At 44.1% G+C, this 15,714-nt stretch overlaps 1 protein-coding gene across 1 annotated transcript in view; it reads left to right on the top strand.

The window, feature by feature from the left end:
- TRPC5 (transient receptor potential cation channel subfamily C member 5) overlaps window positions 1–15,714 on the top strand; it is a 207,797-nt gene that overhangs the window by 143,703 nt on the left and 48,380 nt on the right. The window contains exons 4-5 of the mRNA XM_066579874.1: window positions 7,092–7,231; window positions 10,737–11,059. Coding sequence (XP_066435971.1) covers window positions 7,092–7,231; window positions 10,737–11,059 — 463 coding nt within the window. The remainder of the gene's footprint in view (window positions 1–7,091; window positions 7,232–10,736; window positions 11,060–15,714) is intronic.

Here is a 15,714-nt window from a genome sequence, read left to right as displayed (position 1 = left end):
GCCATCGGAAAGCGAAGGCTTCACATGCATGCAATTAGTAGCACTGCCACGTCGCTAGAAAATCACGCGATTTGGTCGCCCATGTGAAAGCGGCCTGAAGCTGCAATTTTTTGAAATATCTTACATGTTTCTAATCTGCAAAATGACTCAACCACAAGCCTCAGAAATGAAGGAGCACCGTGTGAATTTTGGGACCTCCCTTTTATTGGGACATTTTCCAGGCACCATTTCAGGTTTGCAGAGGCCTTGAAGTGACAAGACCAGAAACAACCCACAAAAAGCGTGTTTGGACCCCATTGGTGTTTGGTGGTAATTGTAAATTTTGGGCCATAAAAATGAAAAATTACATTTTTTATTTCAAAAACACATATGCTTAACCCCAATTTTTTTCCCAAGGGGTCATATGAAAAAAAGCTCCACAAAATCTGCAGACCAATTTCTCCTGAGTACAGATATGTCCCACATGTAGCTAAAAACTACTTTTTGGATGCACAGCAGGCTTCAATAGGGAAGAAGCACAGATTTTGCTTGAATAATGTTTGGATGCCATGTCACAGCCCCCTGAGGTACCAGTATAGTGGAAACCCCCTGAAAAGGGTCTCCATTTTGAAATAAATGCTCCTCCAGAAATTCAACAGGGAATTTAGTTAAAGAGCATTTGACCCCACAGGTGCTTGGAGTATTGGGTTACCATTGGGCCATGTAAATGAAAAAATAATAGAGATGAGCGAGCATGCTCGTTCGAGCATTAGCATACTCGAAGTACTCATTACTCGAGCCAAGCACCTCGCAGTGCTCAGCTGCTCGAGAAAATGGAGGAGAGAGCGAGACAGAGAGAGACAGAGAGCAAGACAGAGAGAGAGATACAGAGAGTGAGGGAGAGATACACAGAGAGAGAGACAGAGAGAGAGAGAGACAGAGAGGGAGAGAGAGAGAGACAGAGAGGGAGAGAGAGACAGAGAGGGAGAGAGAGACAGAGAGAGACAGAGAGAGATATGCAGGCAGCTACCAAGCATGGGTCATCATAGAAAATGTTTGAGTCTCCCATTGACTGCAACAGGGTTCGTTTCTCGAAACGAGCTCTCGAGCTTTACAAAACGTTTGGCTCAAGTAACGAGCACCCGAGCATTTTGATGCTCACTCATCTCTAAAAATTAACATTTTTCCAATAATAGGGGTTAATAATGGTTTTAGCCCCAAGTGTTTCATTTTCGGAGAGGGGAAAGAGTAGAAAAGGCACCTACAATTTTCTAAGCAGTCTCCCAAGTACAGAAATGCTCCATGTGTGAACATAAACCACTGTCTGGGTACATAGCAGATCTCAGAAGGGAAGTTACTGCAATGATACCAAATTTATATATTTTTTTATGTTTTACTACTTTTGCCTAATAAAAGTATTTTTGATCTCCATTATCAGGGAGAACCATAACTTTCTCTTTTGTTTTACCAGCAGAGCTGTGTTGGGACTTGTTTTTGCTGGATCAACTGACATTTTCATTGGTACCATTTTGGCATTTCAAGCTTTTTATTGTGTTTCAAGGAGAGAGAGAGAAAAGTTTAACTACTTTTATACAATTAGAGCATTTTTTTTAAAGAAAATAGTTTTTCTTACATGGTCTTATTCAAAGGGACAAAGCTTTTTTTTATTTTTTTTGTCTATGATGCTGTGTGGGGGCATGTTTTTTGTGGGATACGTTGACACGTTCATTGATACTATTTTTGGGTGCGTGTGACATTTTGATCTCCTTATATTCTATTTTTGGCAAGTGTAGTGATCAAAAACAGCAGTTCTGTGTTTACTGCAGAGAGTAAATGACATGTTAATTTTATTGTGTAGTTCGACACAATTATGGTAATACTCAGTTTATATTGTTTCTTTATGCTTTACTACCTTTGAACAAAAACACTTGTTTCTATATTTTGTGGCACCTTTTTCTGGGAGGCCATAACTTTTTTTTTTGTCTACTGAGCTGATCTTGATTTATTTTGTTTTTTAGGAAGTGATATGATCAAAATCAGCAATTCTTACATAGTTTTTTTTTTCATTTATTCCTATGGTGTGCACCATGCAGATGGGTAACATAACTATATAGCAATCTTGTAGAGTGGGGTTTTTTTCAACCACATATATTTGTAGCACAAGGGGACTTATGTGACCATTTGGTCACTTAGAAAATACTGCATAGTGTATTCTCTCAAATGATCCCTTTTCTGTCAGTGAAGAAAGTGACCTGAAAAGGCCGCAGTGCATAGCAGACCCAGAGGCCATGATTTTGCCAGGTCAACCATCGGCGACCATGATCTGATTGCAGGGGTGTCAGTGGGGTGAAGAAGGGAGCCATCCCCCTCTCCAAACCCCATAGATGGCCTCCATTGAGAGTGGCATCTATAGGGTTAATTGGCTGGGAATGGAGCTAGCTCTGATCCCAGCAGCTGCAGGGGGACCGCAACTGTCAGTTGCAACCCTGCTCTGGTTTCTGAAGGCTCAGCTTCTGAGTTCCCACAAATCGGCGTCATATATATGTACAGTTGGATAAAAGAACTACTATGCTGCAGTATCTTCCATGATCAGTGCATGCTGGGAAGGGGTTAATATTTAGTCTCTGCATTGAGAAATGAGGGGTAGATATAGAAAATGTATTTCCTGCTACCAAGTTTAATAGGCGGATCGGGACCTGGGTAATGTCATGGCGGCACATGCTCAATGTCATTTTGATGTTGGATGCTGACATCAGCACTTCTCTGCTAGCGTATGGATGAATTGGTTGGCTGGGAGGCGTGTGTCCCATCCAGCCAATCAGCACTTGCCTGTATATATTTATTCTGGCTCCTCCCAACAGAGGACACCGGTTATACTTTAAGCTAAAGATGTTTCTGGTCCAGTTTGAGGCTCATGTCCTACAGTTCAAGTATGTCTGTGTGTCTTAAGTGTAATCTGGGATCCATTTACATCTGTCTCCTGATTTGTTACTATGTATGCATAGTTGCATCATCTTGTTCATAGTGTGTTTAAGTAACATCTGTGTTTACATATATTGTTATATACTATAACTATCATTATCCCCGTTTTCAACTAGGGAGAGTCGCTTCAGATTCCTGGTGTGGGGTCACCCTTATCAGGGCGAGTGCTCGCTTTTAGGTTGGATCTCCTCGCATTAGCTAATAAGGGCCAGATTTCCTTTTTCCCCCACCTATTAGTTGCGCTATATAAATATATTGTGTTATCCGCATAATATTGTGTGTAGTATATACATCCTTTTAAGACAATAATTTACGTCTGATACACACAAGATATTTCCCGTCCAGCTCAGACATAACAGTGAGATTTTGAAACAAAGGATAAAAAGCCTTCAGAAAAGGATCATGACTGGTCATAATGTAAAATGACTGAACAGTGTGAATAATAGTGCCATCCAGCGTTCAGTTTCCTTTACATCGCCTGGAGCAACATCTCTCATTGCTCCCATGGTTGTGTTCCGTACATTTTACCTTTATTATTTCTTTGATACATTGTCTCTCTACTATCTATTATTTCTCTGCAGCTTTTGTTATTGTCTTTGTGCTTGTATCTCTTGGGCCAAAAAGTTCAACTTGCAAATTACAACCCTGAGTAGCATTCAGCAGGGATCTTATGATGTTGAAAAGTAGCCAGAGTTCTGGTAGACTTCTGTGCTATCCCCGGTGTGATATGTAACTCCCATTGGCCTGCATGGGTTTTCTGTAAGCTTTTGTTTAATTCTCTGTGACAAGAAAGGTGATCGTTTAACATAAGAGAATAATAGCATTACTTGTACAGTAACGCATCTATAGACACAGTCAGTACAGGAAGCTTCTGTTAATTTGAACTGGACATTTTTAAGTCATCATACAAATACTTTGGGTCTTTTAGTTGAAATGCATCAAACATTTCTTGTTTTGTACAATTGCAAAAGTGAAGAAACCATGTAGACTTTTAACCTAACCACCATGTAAGCATCACATCGCCGTCTGTTAGTCTTACCATTTCCAACACGGTATTAATTATAATGGATTAGGGTCAACAAATGCAAAAAAAATGGCACTCATATTGTGAATGATTCATGGACATTTTTGATTCATGGTCTCTTAGTATACTTCTCCTTTATTAACCCCTTAAGAACCAGGCTGTTTTGTACCTTAAAGGGGTTGTCCCGCGCCGAAATGGTTTTGTTTTTTTCTCAATAGGCCCCCCGTTCGGCGCGAGACAAACCCGATGCAGGGGTTTAAAAAAAAAAACCGGATAGTACTTACCCGAATCCCCACGCTGCGGCGACTTCTTCCTTACCTTGCGAAGATGGCCGCCGGGATCTTCACCCACGGTGGACCGCAGGTCTTCTCCCATGGTGCACCGTGGGCTCTGTGCGTTCCATTGCCGATTCCAGCCTCCTGATTGGCTGGAATCGGCACACGTGATGGGGCGGAGCTACGAGGAGCAGCTCTCCGGCACGAGCGGCCCCATTCAGAAGGGAGAAGACCGGACTGCGCAAGCACGTCTAATCGGGCGATTAGACGCTGAAATTAGACGGCTCCATGGAGACGAGGACGCCAGCAACGGAACAGGTAAGTGAATAACTTCTGTATGGCTCATAATTAATGCACAATGTACATTACAAAGTGCATTAATATGGCCATACAGAAGTGCTGAACCCCACTTGCTTTCGCGGGACAACCCCTTTAAGGACCAGACACGTTTCAGGGATTTTACCCATGTGGCGGTTTTACTACCCTATTTTTTTTTTCCTTTCGCTATCAAAATTATTTTTGCTGTGTTTTTTTTTTTTCGTGACATATAGGACTATTTTTTTAATATCTTTTTTTTTACTGACTTTTTTCCCTTTTTTTTGTTTTATTGGGGGTAAAAAGCTAAAAAAATTATTTTTTATAACATTTCCATTTTTTTTAATTAGTATATGTACGCTAAAGTAAAGTATGGTATTGGATTCCTCATTTTGTTTCGGACGTTTTGATATATAATGTGTATGGTTTTGGACTACAGGGCGCTTATAGCGACGGTTTTGGTTGGCGTCTGTTTTGGGTTATTTTCTTTCTATATGTATATATAGTTGTTTTATTTTGTAATCTTGCTTTACTTATTTATGTAGTTATGTTTTTTTTACTATCTAAGTCCCCCATGACGTCATCTAAGACCTGTGGGGGACATTCACATGTTTTTTGTTCTTTTTTATTAGACACTTTCCCACTGTAGCTGGGAAATCCATAGAAGCCCTAGTTACAGGGGAAAACGGCCCCTATAGTGACATTATTCACTGGCATAGCTGGTCAGGGTCTAGTTTGACCCTCTAGCTCTGCTGTAGCAGGGAACCCCAGCGGTCACATGACCCTCTGACTCCCAAAGTGAAAGTTACACTTTACTTTCACTTTCTAGTACACAGTGCTCATTGAGCACTGTGCACTTGGGAAAGGAAAAGGCAGAAAGGGTTAAGACTCCTCTTGCCTTCTCCTCCAGGTTATCAGCTGTTACTAACAGGAGGCTAAAAGCGGTGTCGTAATTTTACATACGGCTAGGCTTTAAGCCCAGGACCAGGTGCAGTAAATTTACAGTGCCTGGTCCTATACGGGTTAAATGAGTTTTCCAGGGAAAAACGAATTACGACCTATCTTCAGGATAGGTTATCAGTAGTTAATTGGGTGAGGTCCGTTGCTTAGCTGATCAACTACACTTAGGGGTATGAAGCAGAAGCAATTAGCTCTGACTCCTGTGTCAACGGGAGCCGCACCCGCAGTTAAAAGCACCTGCCACTACAGAGGGGTTGGAACAGCAGCTTTTGCTTACTCCTCTGTGTGCTGTGGTGCCGACAGTGGGCGCTCAGTCAGGTGATCAGCCAGGATCAGCCAGTCAAGTATTGATGACCAATCCTGAAGATAAGTCAACAGTAGTTTTTCCCTGGAAAACCCCTTTAAGATGGCTACTATAAAACATGTACAGACATTACTACAGACATTTCAGACATTGATGCCCACAGCATTTAGGCATCTAATTTAACCCTTTCCAATCCACTGTCTGACGTCTGAAGACATTATGATTTAAGGCTGTACAGCTCCGATGTTGTAGGACGTCCATCAGGGTTCTCTTACTGTATATTGCCAGCCTCTCTGCTGTCATAGCCTATCCAACGTGTCACCTCATGCAGTACTGACTTTAGCCAGCATATAGCGCTGTTGTATAACAGCAGAAAAAGAGTAAGCCCCCTAGAAAACCAGGATACAAATTGGATTGGAAAGGGTTAACTTAAAGGGGTTGTCCCGCGGCAGCAAGTGGGTCTATACACTTCTGTATGGCCATATTAATGCACTTTGTAATGTACATTGTGCATTAATTATGAGCCATACAGAAGTTATAAGAAGTTTTTCACTTACCTGCTCCGTTGCTAGCGTCCTCGTTCCCATGGAGCCGACTAATTTTCGCCGTCTAATGGCCAAATTAGCCGCGCTTGCGCAGTCCGGGTCTTCTTCTGTTCTCAATGGGGCTCCGTGTAGCTCCGTGTAGCTCCGCCCCGTCACGTGCCGATTCCAGCCAATCAGGAGGCTGGAATCGGCAATGGACCGCACAGAAGCCCTGCGGTCCATGGAGAGAGAAGATCCCGGCGGCCATCTTCAGCAGGTAAGTAAGAAGTCACCGGAGCACGGGGATTCAGGTAAGCACTCTCCGGTGTTCTTTTTTAACCCCTGCATCGGGGTTGTCTCGCGCCGAACGGGGGGGGGGGGGGTTGAAAAAAAGAAAACCCGTTTCGGCGCGGGACAACCCCTTTAAATAATATTAGCATTGTCTAGACAAACCATCCTCGAATCAAAGCCCCCCCGGTGATCAACTGACTGATGCTTAATTGATATCGCCAAGAGAAGTTATGTGATGCGTGCTTTTTGCTCCAAGTCCTCCATGGTGACTCTTATAGCTAATGAATAAAAGGCTATATAAAATGGGTTTGAGCTAATGAGACGAATACCACTTTAAGGTTTGGTATTACTAGATATTTCTTCTGTTGTCTAAGTTTTTAAAACTCTGAATTACCTAACTGTATATGTGTATCTGACCTGTTTTATCTTGTTGACAGGTTTTATTTGGGGAGAAATAAAGGAGATGTGGGACGGGGGATTCACTGAATATGTGCACGACTGGTGGAACCTCATGGATTTTGCAATGAACTCCCTCTACCTTGCAACAATCTCTCTTAAAATTGTTGCTTATGTGAAGGTAAGAGTTGCTAGGTATTGTATGTTAGATACAAAGCAGCACTAAGGGTCTCTACTTGGTGGGTAAGGCTGTCCATCATGGCAATTTGTATTCCTCGACTGCATCTAAATGACTGAAAATTAAGCAACTTTGCAAATAGTCTTGATTTAAAATGTCCTATAATTTTGTGTATTTAGCTTTTATGCAAACATATATGTCTCCATGATTACAAAGTACTGAAATGAAGCTGCTAATCTGGCTGTATGTAATTGTATAACCATGGTTAGTTTCTGGTGGAACAATAATATACCCTTGGAATCAGAGGCATAACTTGAAGCTCCTGGGCCCCAATGCAAAGCCTGGAACGGGGCCCCCAACTATAATGCTTTATTCATGGTACTAGGCTTCCTATATGGAGAAGAGAGGCCTTATGGGCCCCCTAAGGCTCCTGGGCCCGGGTGCAACCACATCCCCTGCATCCTCTATAGTTACGCCCCTGCTTGGAATTGCCCAAAGCGGCCAGGAATTTTTATACTTGTCTTGGACAGACAGGGCCATGGTTTATAGAGCAACCTTTACCATTATAGACTTCTAGCTCTGGTCTTCGTTTCAGAAATGACAGCCTATAGAGCCATATGTGTGACTACAGCCTGTTGTGCAATTTTTTGCCATTTTATTTTGTCCCTTTATGATATTTTCAGAAGCATTGTACTTTTATACAGTGCCTCTAAAAATACATAAAGGGACAAGATAAAATATTCTGATTCTGCACCATGCATTAATAGTAGCAGTGCCTAATTTCAGTCGTAAGTAAAGTCCAAACACCAAGTCATGACATCGTGATGTTTTCTTGGCAGACTGTTTTTGCTGGGTGGTTTGCCATTGCCTTCCCCAGTCATCTTTACTTCCCCCCCAGCAAGCTGGGCACTCATTTTATGGACCTCGGAAGGATGAGTCAACCTTAAGCGGGCTAACGGAACCATGCGGGCATTGAACCCACAACCTGAGTGAGATGAGAGCTTAACACTCTACTCCACATGAGGCTCTAATTTCAATAGTCACTGTGGATTTAAGGAGTTTAATGTAGCAAGGGGGCTCTTTCCGCCCACTGTATTTCCGGCAACTCAAAAGTTGGGTGCTACTGGATTACTATGTAGGGCCTTATGGGCTGCTTGTCAGTATAAGGGTGCATTCAGACGACCGTATATATTGACTGTGTTTTCACGCCCAGCCGATATACGATGTCCCTCTCTGCAGGGGGAGGAGGCTGGAAGAGCCAGGAGCAGTGCACGGAGCTCCCGCCCCTCTCCACTATTTGCAATGTGAGGGGGTGTGGCAGGGGTGGAGCTACACCTCAAAACTTAGCTCCTCTCCATTTCACCCCCTCACATTGCAAATAGTGGCGAGGATTTGGTCCGCGGGCCTTGAGTTTGACATATGTGTTGTAAAGAATCCAAAGCCTTTCTTACAGAGTTGAACAATTATTGAACTAGTCTTATTTTTTTTTTAAGTAAATGTGAAGGCCCAATTCCAACTGCCATTAAAGTCAAGGGCTTTAAAAGAAATCGAGTTCACTAGTCAGTGTTAGCACTGTGGCCTTGCAATGTTGGGGTCCTAGGTTCAAATTTCATCAAGGACAACATCTGCATGGACTCCATCCAGATACTGCCATTGGACAGGTTTGAACCTAGAACTCCAGTACTGCAATGCAGTAGTATGAACAACTGAGCCACTATGGTTCTGCTCTGCTCCAGAGAAGAACAACAAGAACAAACACAGAAGAGAACATAAAAACCCCAGACGTTGCACTTGGACAGATTTGAACCGAGAACTCCAGTACTGCAAGGCAGAAGTGCTAACAACTGAGTCAACTCCAGAGGTGGAGAAGATGGAGAAGAACAAGAATAATAAAACACAAAGAGAACATACAAACTCCATGCAGATGTTGTCCATAGTCAGCCATGAATCTAGAACCCCAGCGCTTCAAGACAACAATGCTAGCTGCTCAGCCACCGGAGGAAGAGAGGGAAGAGAGGGGAAAAAAGAGAAAGAGAAGAAGGACAGGAAGAGCTTAGTCTCCATGGCCTTCTTGCCTTTCTTCTCCTCTTTATTCTTTTTCTCCTTTTCCCTATTCTTCTCCTCCTTCACTTTCTTCTTTCGCCCCTTCCTCCCTGGGGTAAGAGGAAGAGGTAGAAGGTGAAAAAGGAAGGACGAGCATGGTGGGTCAGTCATTAGCATTCTTGCCTTGCACCTTGGGGTCCTAGATTCAAATCTGACCAAGGACAACATCTGCATGGACTTTGTACGTACTCTTTGTGTTTCTTCGTCTTCTCTTCCAGAGAAGAAAGACCAAGCATGGTGGCTCAGTTAGCACATTTTCCTTTTAGTCTACTGTTTGCAAGTTAATAGGCAGATGGAAGGGAGTAGGACTCTGGGATCAGGGTGGCATAGGAGTTGTTAACACCAAACAGTAGGAGATTTTTAATCAAGACTATTTGAAAGTTGCTTCAGTTCTTTATGGTTGCACAGATGGACGTGCCCTTCCAATCCTGTAACAACATACTTGATCTAAAGACTTATTCATATTATTTTGTCCATATTTAACATTGCATTTATGCCCATAGTTCATGCATTTTAAGTGCCATCTTATCTCTGTTTTGACAGTGTGTTTCCCCTTTTTCAGCCACTTTTAGTCTCCATTAACTGTTATTGGGTAAATAATGTGCCAATTTAGGCATGGTGGAAATTTGAAACACAGAAGTAAACTGAAATCTGTCTGAATCTTTGCAATAACTAGTGTTAGAAAGGTATTCCAGGCATTTACTATTGATGGCCTATCCTCAGGATAGGTCATCAATAGTTGATTAGCAGGAATCTGCCACTTGGTATCCCCACCAATCAGCTGATTCTCCAGCCCACTGTCAATGCAGTGAAGCCGGACGTCCACATTGCGATGGGAGCCGGAAGTAAAATAGAAAAGCTATGCTCCCATTGATTTCATTGACTCGGCTGCAATGACAGTAGCCTGGAGTATCAGCTGGTAGACCTCCGCCGATCAACTATTCATGACCTATGCTGACAATAGACTACAATGGGAAATGTCCAGAAAACCTTTTATCTCCACTTTCTGGACCTCCCCAATACTGAACTAATACAGTACTACTAGTATTACCATTATCATTCTTGTGTGAATGAGACCAATATTTTATCAGCACTGAGTGATAATGACCCACATGTCAAACCTTCCAATATAAGACAACGTGTTACCTTACTACGTGCTGTTCGTGTATTACGGATGCATATCTATTGGGTTGGAATTTTAATCTACTTGTTTTGACCTTGTAAAGTACGCTTGCTGAGATAAGTCGAATTCAAGCCCTTCAGTGCAAGTAAAAGATGACATTTCCCGAGGCAGAAGGGCAATGCTACCATTGATTAAATTCACCATTTGGCACAAGCCGTAGGACAGTTTCTGTGTGACTCAGCCTGGATAATTTACAGCTTGTTCCTGTATTTATTCCCTTAGTACAACGGCTCCCGGCCAAGAGAGGAATGGGATATGTGGCACCCAACGCTAATTGCCGAAGCACTCTTTGCAATATCCAATATCCTAAGCTCCCTGCGCCTCATCTCACTCTTCACAGCAAACTCGCATCTTGGCCCTCTACAGATTTCACTGGGACGGATGCTGCTGGACATTCTCAAATTCCTCTTTATCTACTGCTTGGTGCTTTTGGCCTTCGCCAATGGACTAAACCAACTCTACTTTTATTATGAGACCAGTGCCTCTGAGGAACCTAACAACTGCAAAGGAATACGCTGTGAAAAACAGAATAACGCCTTCTCCACGTAAGACCAATCCTCTCCATTTGTTTCTTACGATACTTTGTATTTCCATCATCATCATTAGCTAGTAATAACTCTTACGCCACTGTCGGTCGCTCCTCGGCTGCTCTTCATTTCTGCTGGCAACAGCTGAAAGGGAGACAGTGATGGAGCGTTAGGAAACCACTTTTATGGTCATTAGTCTTCTAGATTAGGGACACTGGGACATTCTACATTGACATAAAGGAATTAATGGAGAACTGAAGGAAAAAGGTCATAATGAAACAAAGACACATTGCCACTAGAGATGAGCGAGCATACTCGATAAGGCAAACTACTTGAGCGAGTAGTGCCTTATTCGAGTACCTGCCCGCTCGTCTCTAAAGATTCAGCTGCCAGCGCAGGTGACAGGTGAGTTGCGGCGGTGAGCAGGGAGGAGTGGGTGGGAGAGAGAGATCTCCCCTCCGTTCCTCCCCGCTCTCCCCCGCCGCTCCCCGCCGGCACACGAATCTTTAGAAACGAGCGGGCAGGTACTCCAATAAGGCACTACTCGCTCGACTAGTTTGCCTTATCGAGTATGCTCGCTCATCTCTAATAGCCACTAATACTGCACAGTAATTCAACGGCCACCATGCTATCTAGAACATCTTTCATGGTTGTTTGTAAATAACTAAAGAAATACCTAAAGGGTTTTTTTTGTTAAATTATACAATTTTCTGATATGGGGATCCTAAAAACGGGCAATTTTGTGCATGGTTTTACGTGCAGAAAATCGACCGCTGAAACCGCATCCAGTAAATCCCATTGGGTTCCCTTACATGGAGCGATTCCGTTGGGCAACAAAATACGCAATATGCTCTATAATTGCGCGCTGATGTGAACGTGCCCGGCAGCGCAAAAAAAAGGATACTTACCTATGCAGAAACATTTGTGAGAAATTGGGATCGGGCTCCATTCAGAGCACAATTACGTCACGCTCTCGCCAGCTTGATTACATCACGCTCATCTGCAAGAAGCCATAATTTGGATTTCAGTTTCTCGCAGTTTTCAAGATCTCTGCTGTCCATGGATGAAACCATTCTGGTGTTGAGAGGCTAACAGCACACACACCTAGGCCTGCTCTGTATCCAGACTAGACAACTCTTTATGATAGTTTGTTGTAATGCATTAGGCTGGATTCACATGGACATATGCGTATTTGCGCAAGCAACTGAATTTTTTACTGTACTTTTTGCAACGTTTGCACGCGCAAAAGAACAAAAACACAGCCACAATCCCCTACATTGAAATGGCTAATTAGCCTAATTAGTTTCATACCTTCCACTTCCCTGCACAAATTAGCAGAAAAATAGAATATACTGTGTATTTTTTGCGCAACGGAATTCCCTGTGTGAATCCGGCCTCAGTGTAGGTATAGTTGCAGGGTGGATTCAGACGACCGTATATCGGCTGGGTTTTCACGCCGAGCCGATATACATCGTCCTCATCTGGAGGGCGGAGGATGGGAGAGCCAGGAACTGAGCTCCCACCCCCTCTCCGCCTCCTCTCCGCCCCTCTGCACTATTTGCAATGAAAGGAGGTGGGACGGTGGCGGGGATAAGCTTCAAGAATTAGCCCCCGCCCCGTCCTGGTCGTCTGAATCCAGCCGCAAGATAAAAATAAGTGAACCCTTTGGAATTACCTGGAGCCCTGCATTGGTTAGAGTCCTTCCAGCTCTTCCAGCTGCCCCCCGCCGTTCGTAGTGAATAAGCAGTCGTTCATAGACAAATAACTGCCTGTTTACACACACCGATTGTCGATTTCTATACATTTTTGTGCATGCAAATATAGTCCTGTGAATTCGACCTAAGGGCTCTTTCAAACGAGCGTAGGCAATTTTCGGTCGTCTGTGTCACGGCCACAGCACGACCAATAATTGTGTGAACGAGAGGCAGCTGTATCTCCTGTTTGTGTGCACACTCAGACGGCCCGGGTGCGGCGACTATACGCAGAGCCTGGGATATCGTTGGGTGGGGGGATACAGTTTAGCTCTGCTAAACTGCTCCTCCATCCGCCCACTCGCCGACTCTCTACAAGGGGAGGAGGTAGGATGGGGTGAGAGCTTGTATGCTAAGCTCCGCCCCCACTCCGCTGGGAGATTAGCAGACACGCTGATAAACTCCCTCCCTTCTCCGGCAAGTCCCATAGGGAGGGGGTGGGATGGGGGCCGGCTGTGTGCAAACAGCCAGAGGAGAGGAGAGAGGAGGAGAGAAGAGAGAGTTTAGCAGTCACGCTGCTAAACTCCCTCCCACCTCCCTTCTCTGGCCGCTGTCATTGGCTCCAATAGGAGCCCATGCAGCGGCCAACATATTCCAGCCCAAAAGATAGTTCCAGGACTATCTTTGCGGTCTGGCGCTTAGCGCTATATTGGCCCGGCCGGGCGATTTAACACCGCGGGAATTCGGCCATGTGACCTGATACATTGGAATCCAGTGCATCAGATCATAGTGTATATCGGCCGGCCATGAAAACAGCGGCTGATAAACACTCGTGTCAACATTTACACAAGCGCAAAATTCACACTAATATCGTGTATTGTGAGACGTGCAAAACTCCATGTAATATGAACTGTATTTTGCTAAAAATATTGCAGCATGTCATATTTTCACGTTCCTCAGAACGTATCGCCCATTGGTCTCAATGGGACAGTCGAACCATGCAATGTGCACGTGAGTGCTCTGTGATGTTCCCCATTGAAATCAATGGGAAACACTTGCCAATCCTTCAATGCACGTAAACAAGCGCTAAAGGATCAGAACCTCAGAGAAGTGATCCTAGGCATTTTCTCATGAAAAGCGCCTTGCATCCATGGGTAAACGCATGTGGACAAGCGCAATCTCAGGACGGGTTTCTTGTTATAGTAAATAGGTTTTATCTCCATATGGGACCTTTCACGAAAAGCGGATTCAAATGAGCGCGTTTTTCTCCCCTTATATGACCGTGATAACCATGGCGGTATAACGGGACAAAACAAAACCACGGATCTCCACTAGGTTTCAGTGGTTTCGTTTTCACCACCACTTTTCCCGCCTGTGATTTGTACAGCAGATTAGAACCTGCCCTATCTTCCCCGAACATAGTTAAACTAGATGCAGGGAAGATCGGGCAGCTCCTATCATCCTGCGGTTATTTTCAAACTCCTGCGCAGAGTTTGAAAAGCTGGCAAAAGGGAAGGATTCCCCTCGTTCGGGTGCAACTATGCTCCATGCTGCCGAGTGCAGTTGTGCCCACCCTCGTGTAATAAGCCCAAGGATGTACATTTTTTCCACAGGACGCTGCAGGATTTGCTGTCATAGAATTCTCTGATCTGTCATGTGGAATTGCCAGCAGAATTAACCCTTTGCAATCCAATTTTGGATTCAGGGTTTCCTAGGGGGCTTTCTCTTTCTGCCATTATACAATGGCGCCGTCTGCTGGCTAGAGCCAGTACTGCCGTATGGGACATGCTGGAGAGGCTGCTGACAACAGAGGAGCCAGTAGTATACAGTAAGAATACCCTGCCGGACGTCTTCCGACATCGGAGCTGTACAGCCTTCAATTAGAATGTCTTCAAAAGTCAGACAGTGGATTGGAAAGGGTTAAGCCAAGTCATTTGTTCCTGTTAAAAAAATGGAAACCTAACATAATGGAAGCAAACTGAAAGCTTTCCATTTGCATTTTTTTAAAACATGTTTGTACAAGTGTTGTATATGTGTAACTGTATAAAGTAAGACCCCCTGTCAATGGGTGTTGCGGTATCCCGCGGCGGATAACCACCGCAGGAGCCACCGCCGCAGGAGCAGGAGCCGCAGACGGATCTCCGCTGTCAGCCTAATCTGACAGGCTGACCGCGGAGAATCGTGGCAATTCGCAGCATGCTGCGAATTGCTGGCCGCGAGCGGAGAATCGCAATGATTCTCTGCTCGTGGACACGGGGCCAGCGCTTTCCGTAGCAAGGCTATGGAAAGCTTCAGACGGCGTGATTCGCCAGCGATTTACCGCCCACGAAGTCACAGCCGTGGACAGGGGACCGTAGTAATCAGATTATAGAAAACTATACAGGGGTATTCAAAAAGAAAGAGCAGATTTGGGGATTTAAAAAAAAAAAAAACTACATAAGAGAGCTGCACAATCCACACATAACTGAAAAGTGGAAGGTTCAAAGGTTTTTATGACATACCAGTAAGCTCCATTTTCTTGCACATACGCTCCACATTTTTATGAGAAGCGTCGCGGGTGACCAGTGCTTTTTTTTTTGAATACGCAACCAAGTTAAATAAAATTCCTGTTTCATTCGTAAAATTGACGAGGCAACTGATTTTGGATTCAATGCTGGAATTCACGTTGCACTGGAATAATGGATTTAAAAGTCACAGGAAGCGGCCATGTGCTTACAGATAGACTGATGCAAGACGGCAGGCATATATACCATGTAACCCCCAACATGCAGACGGCCAGAATGCTACATGGAGGCGCAGCTTTCACTGATGAGTCAGTCACTCACAATCCCTCCTTATACTGATGGGAGTGGCTGCTAAGAGCTAATTCCTGCACAGAAAGATAGATACAGGGTGTAATGCCACATGATACATCTAGTACACCCTGCATGCTCACAACTAGAGATGAGCGAGTATACTTGTTAAGGCACATTACTCGAGCGA

Source organism: Eleutherodactylus coqui, chromosome 10, assembly GCF_035609145.1.
Source record: "Eleutherodactylus coqui strain aEleCoq1 chromosome 10, aEleCoq1.hap1, whole genome shotgun sequence".
In the NCBI taxonomy this organism is placed as follows: Eukaryota; Metazoa; Chordata; class Amphibia; order Anura; family Eleutherodactylidae; genus Eleutherodactylus; species Eleutherodactylus coqui.
This window is presented reverse-complemented; position numbering and strand designations above follow the sequence as displayed.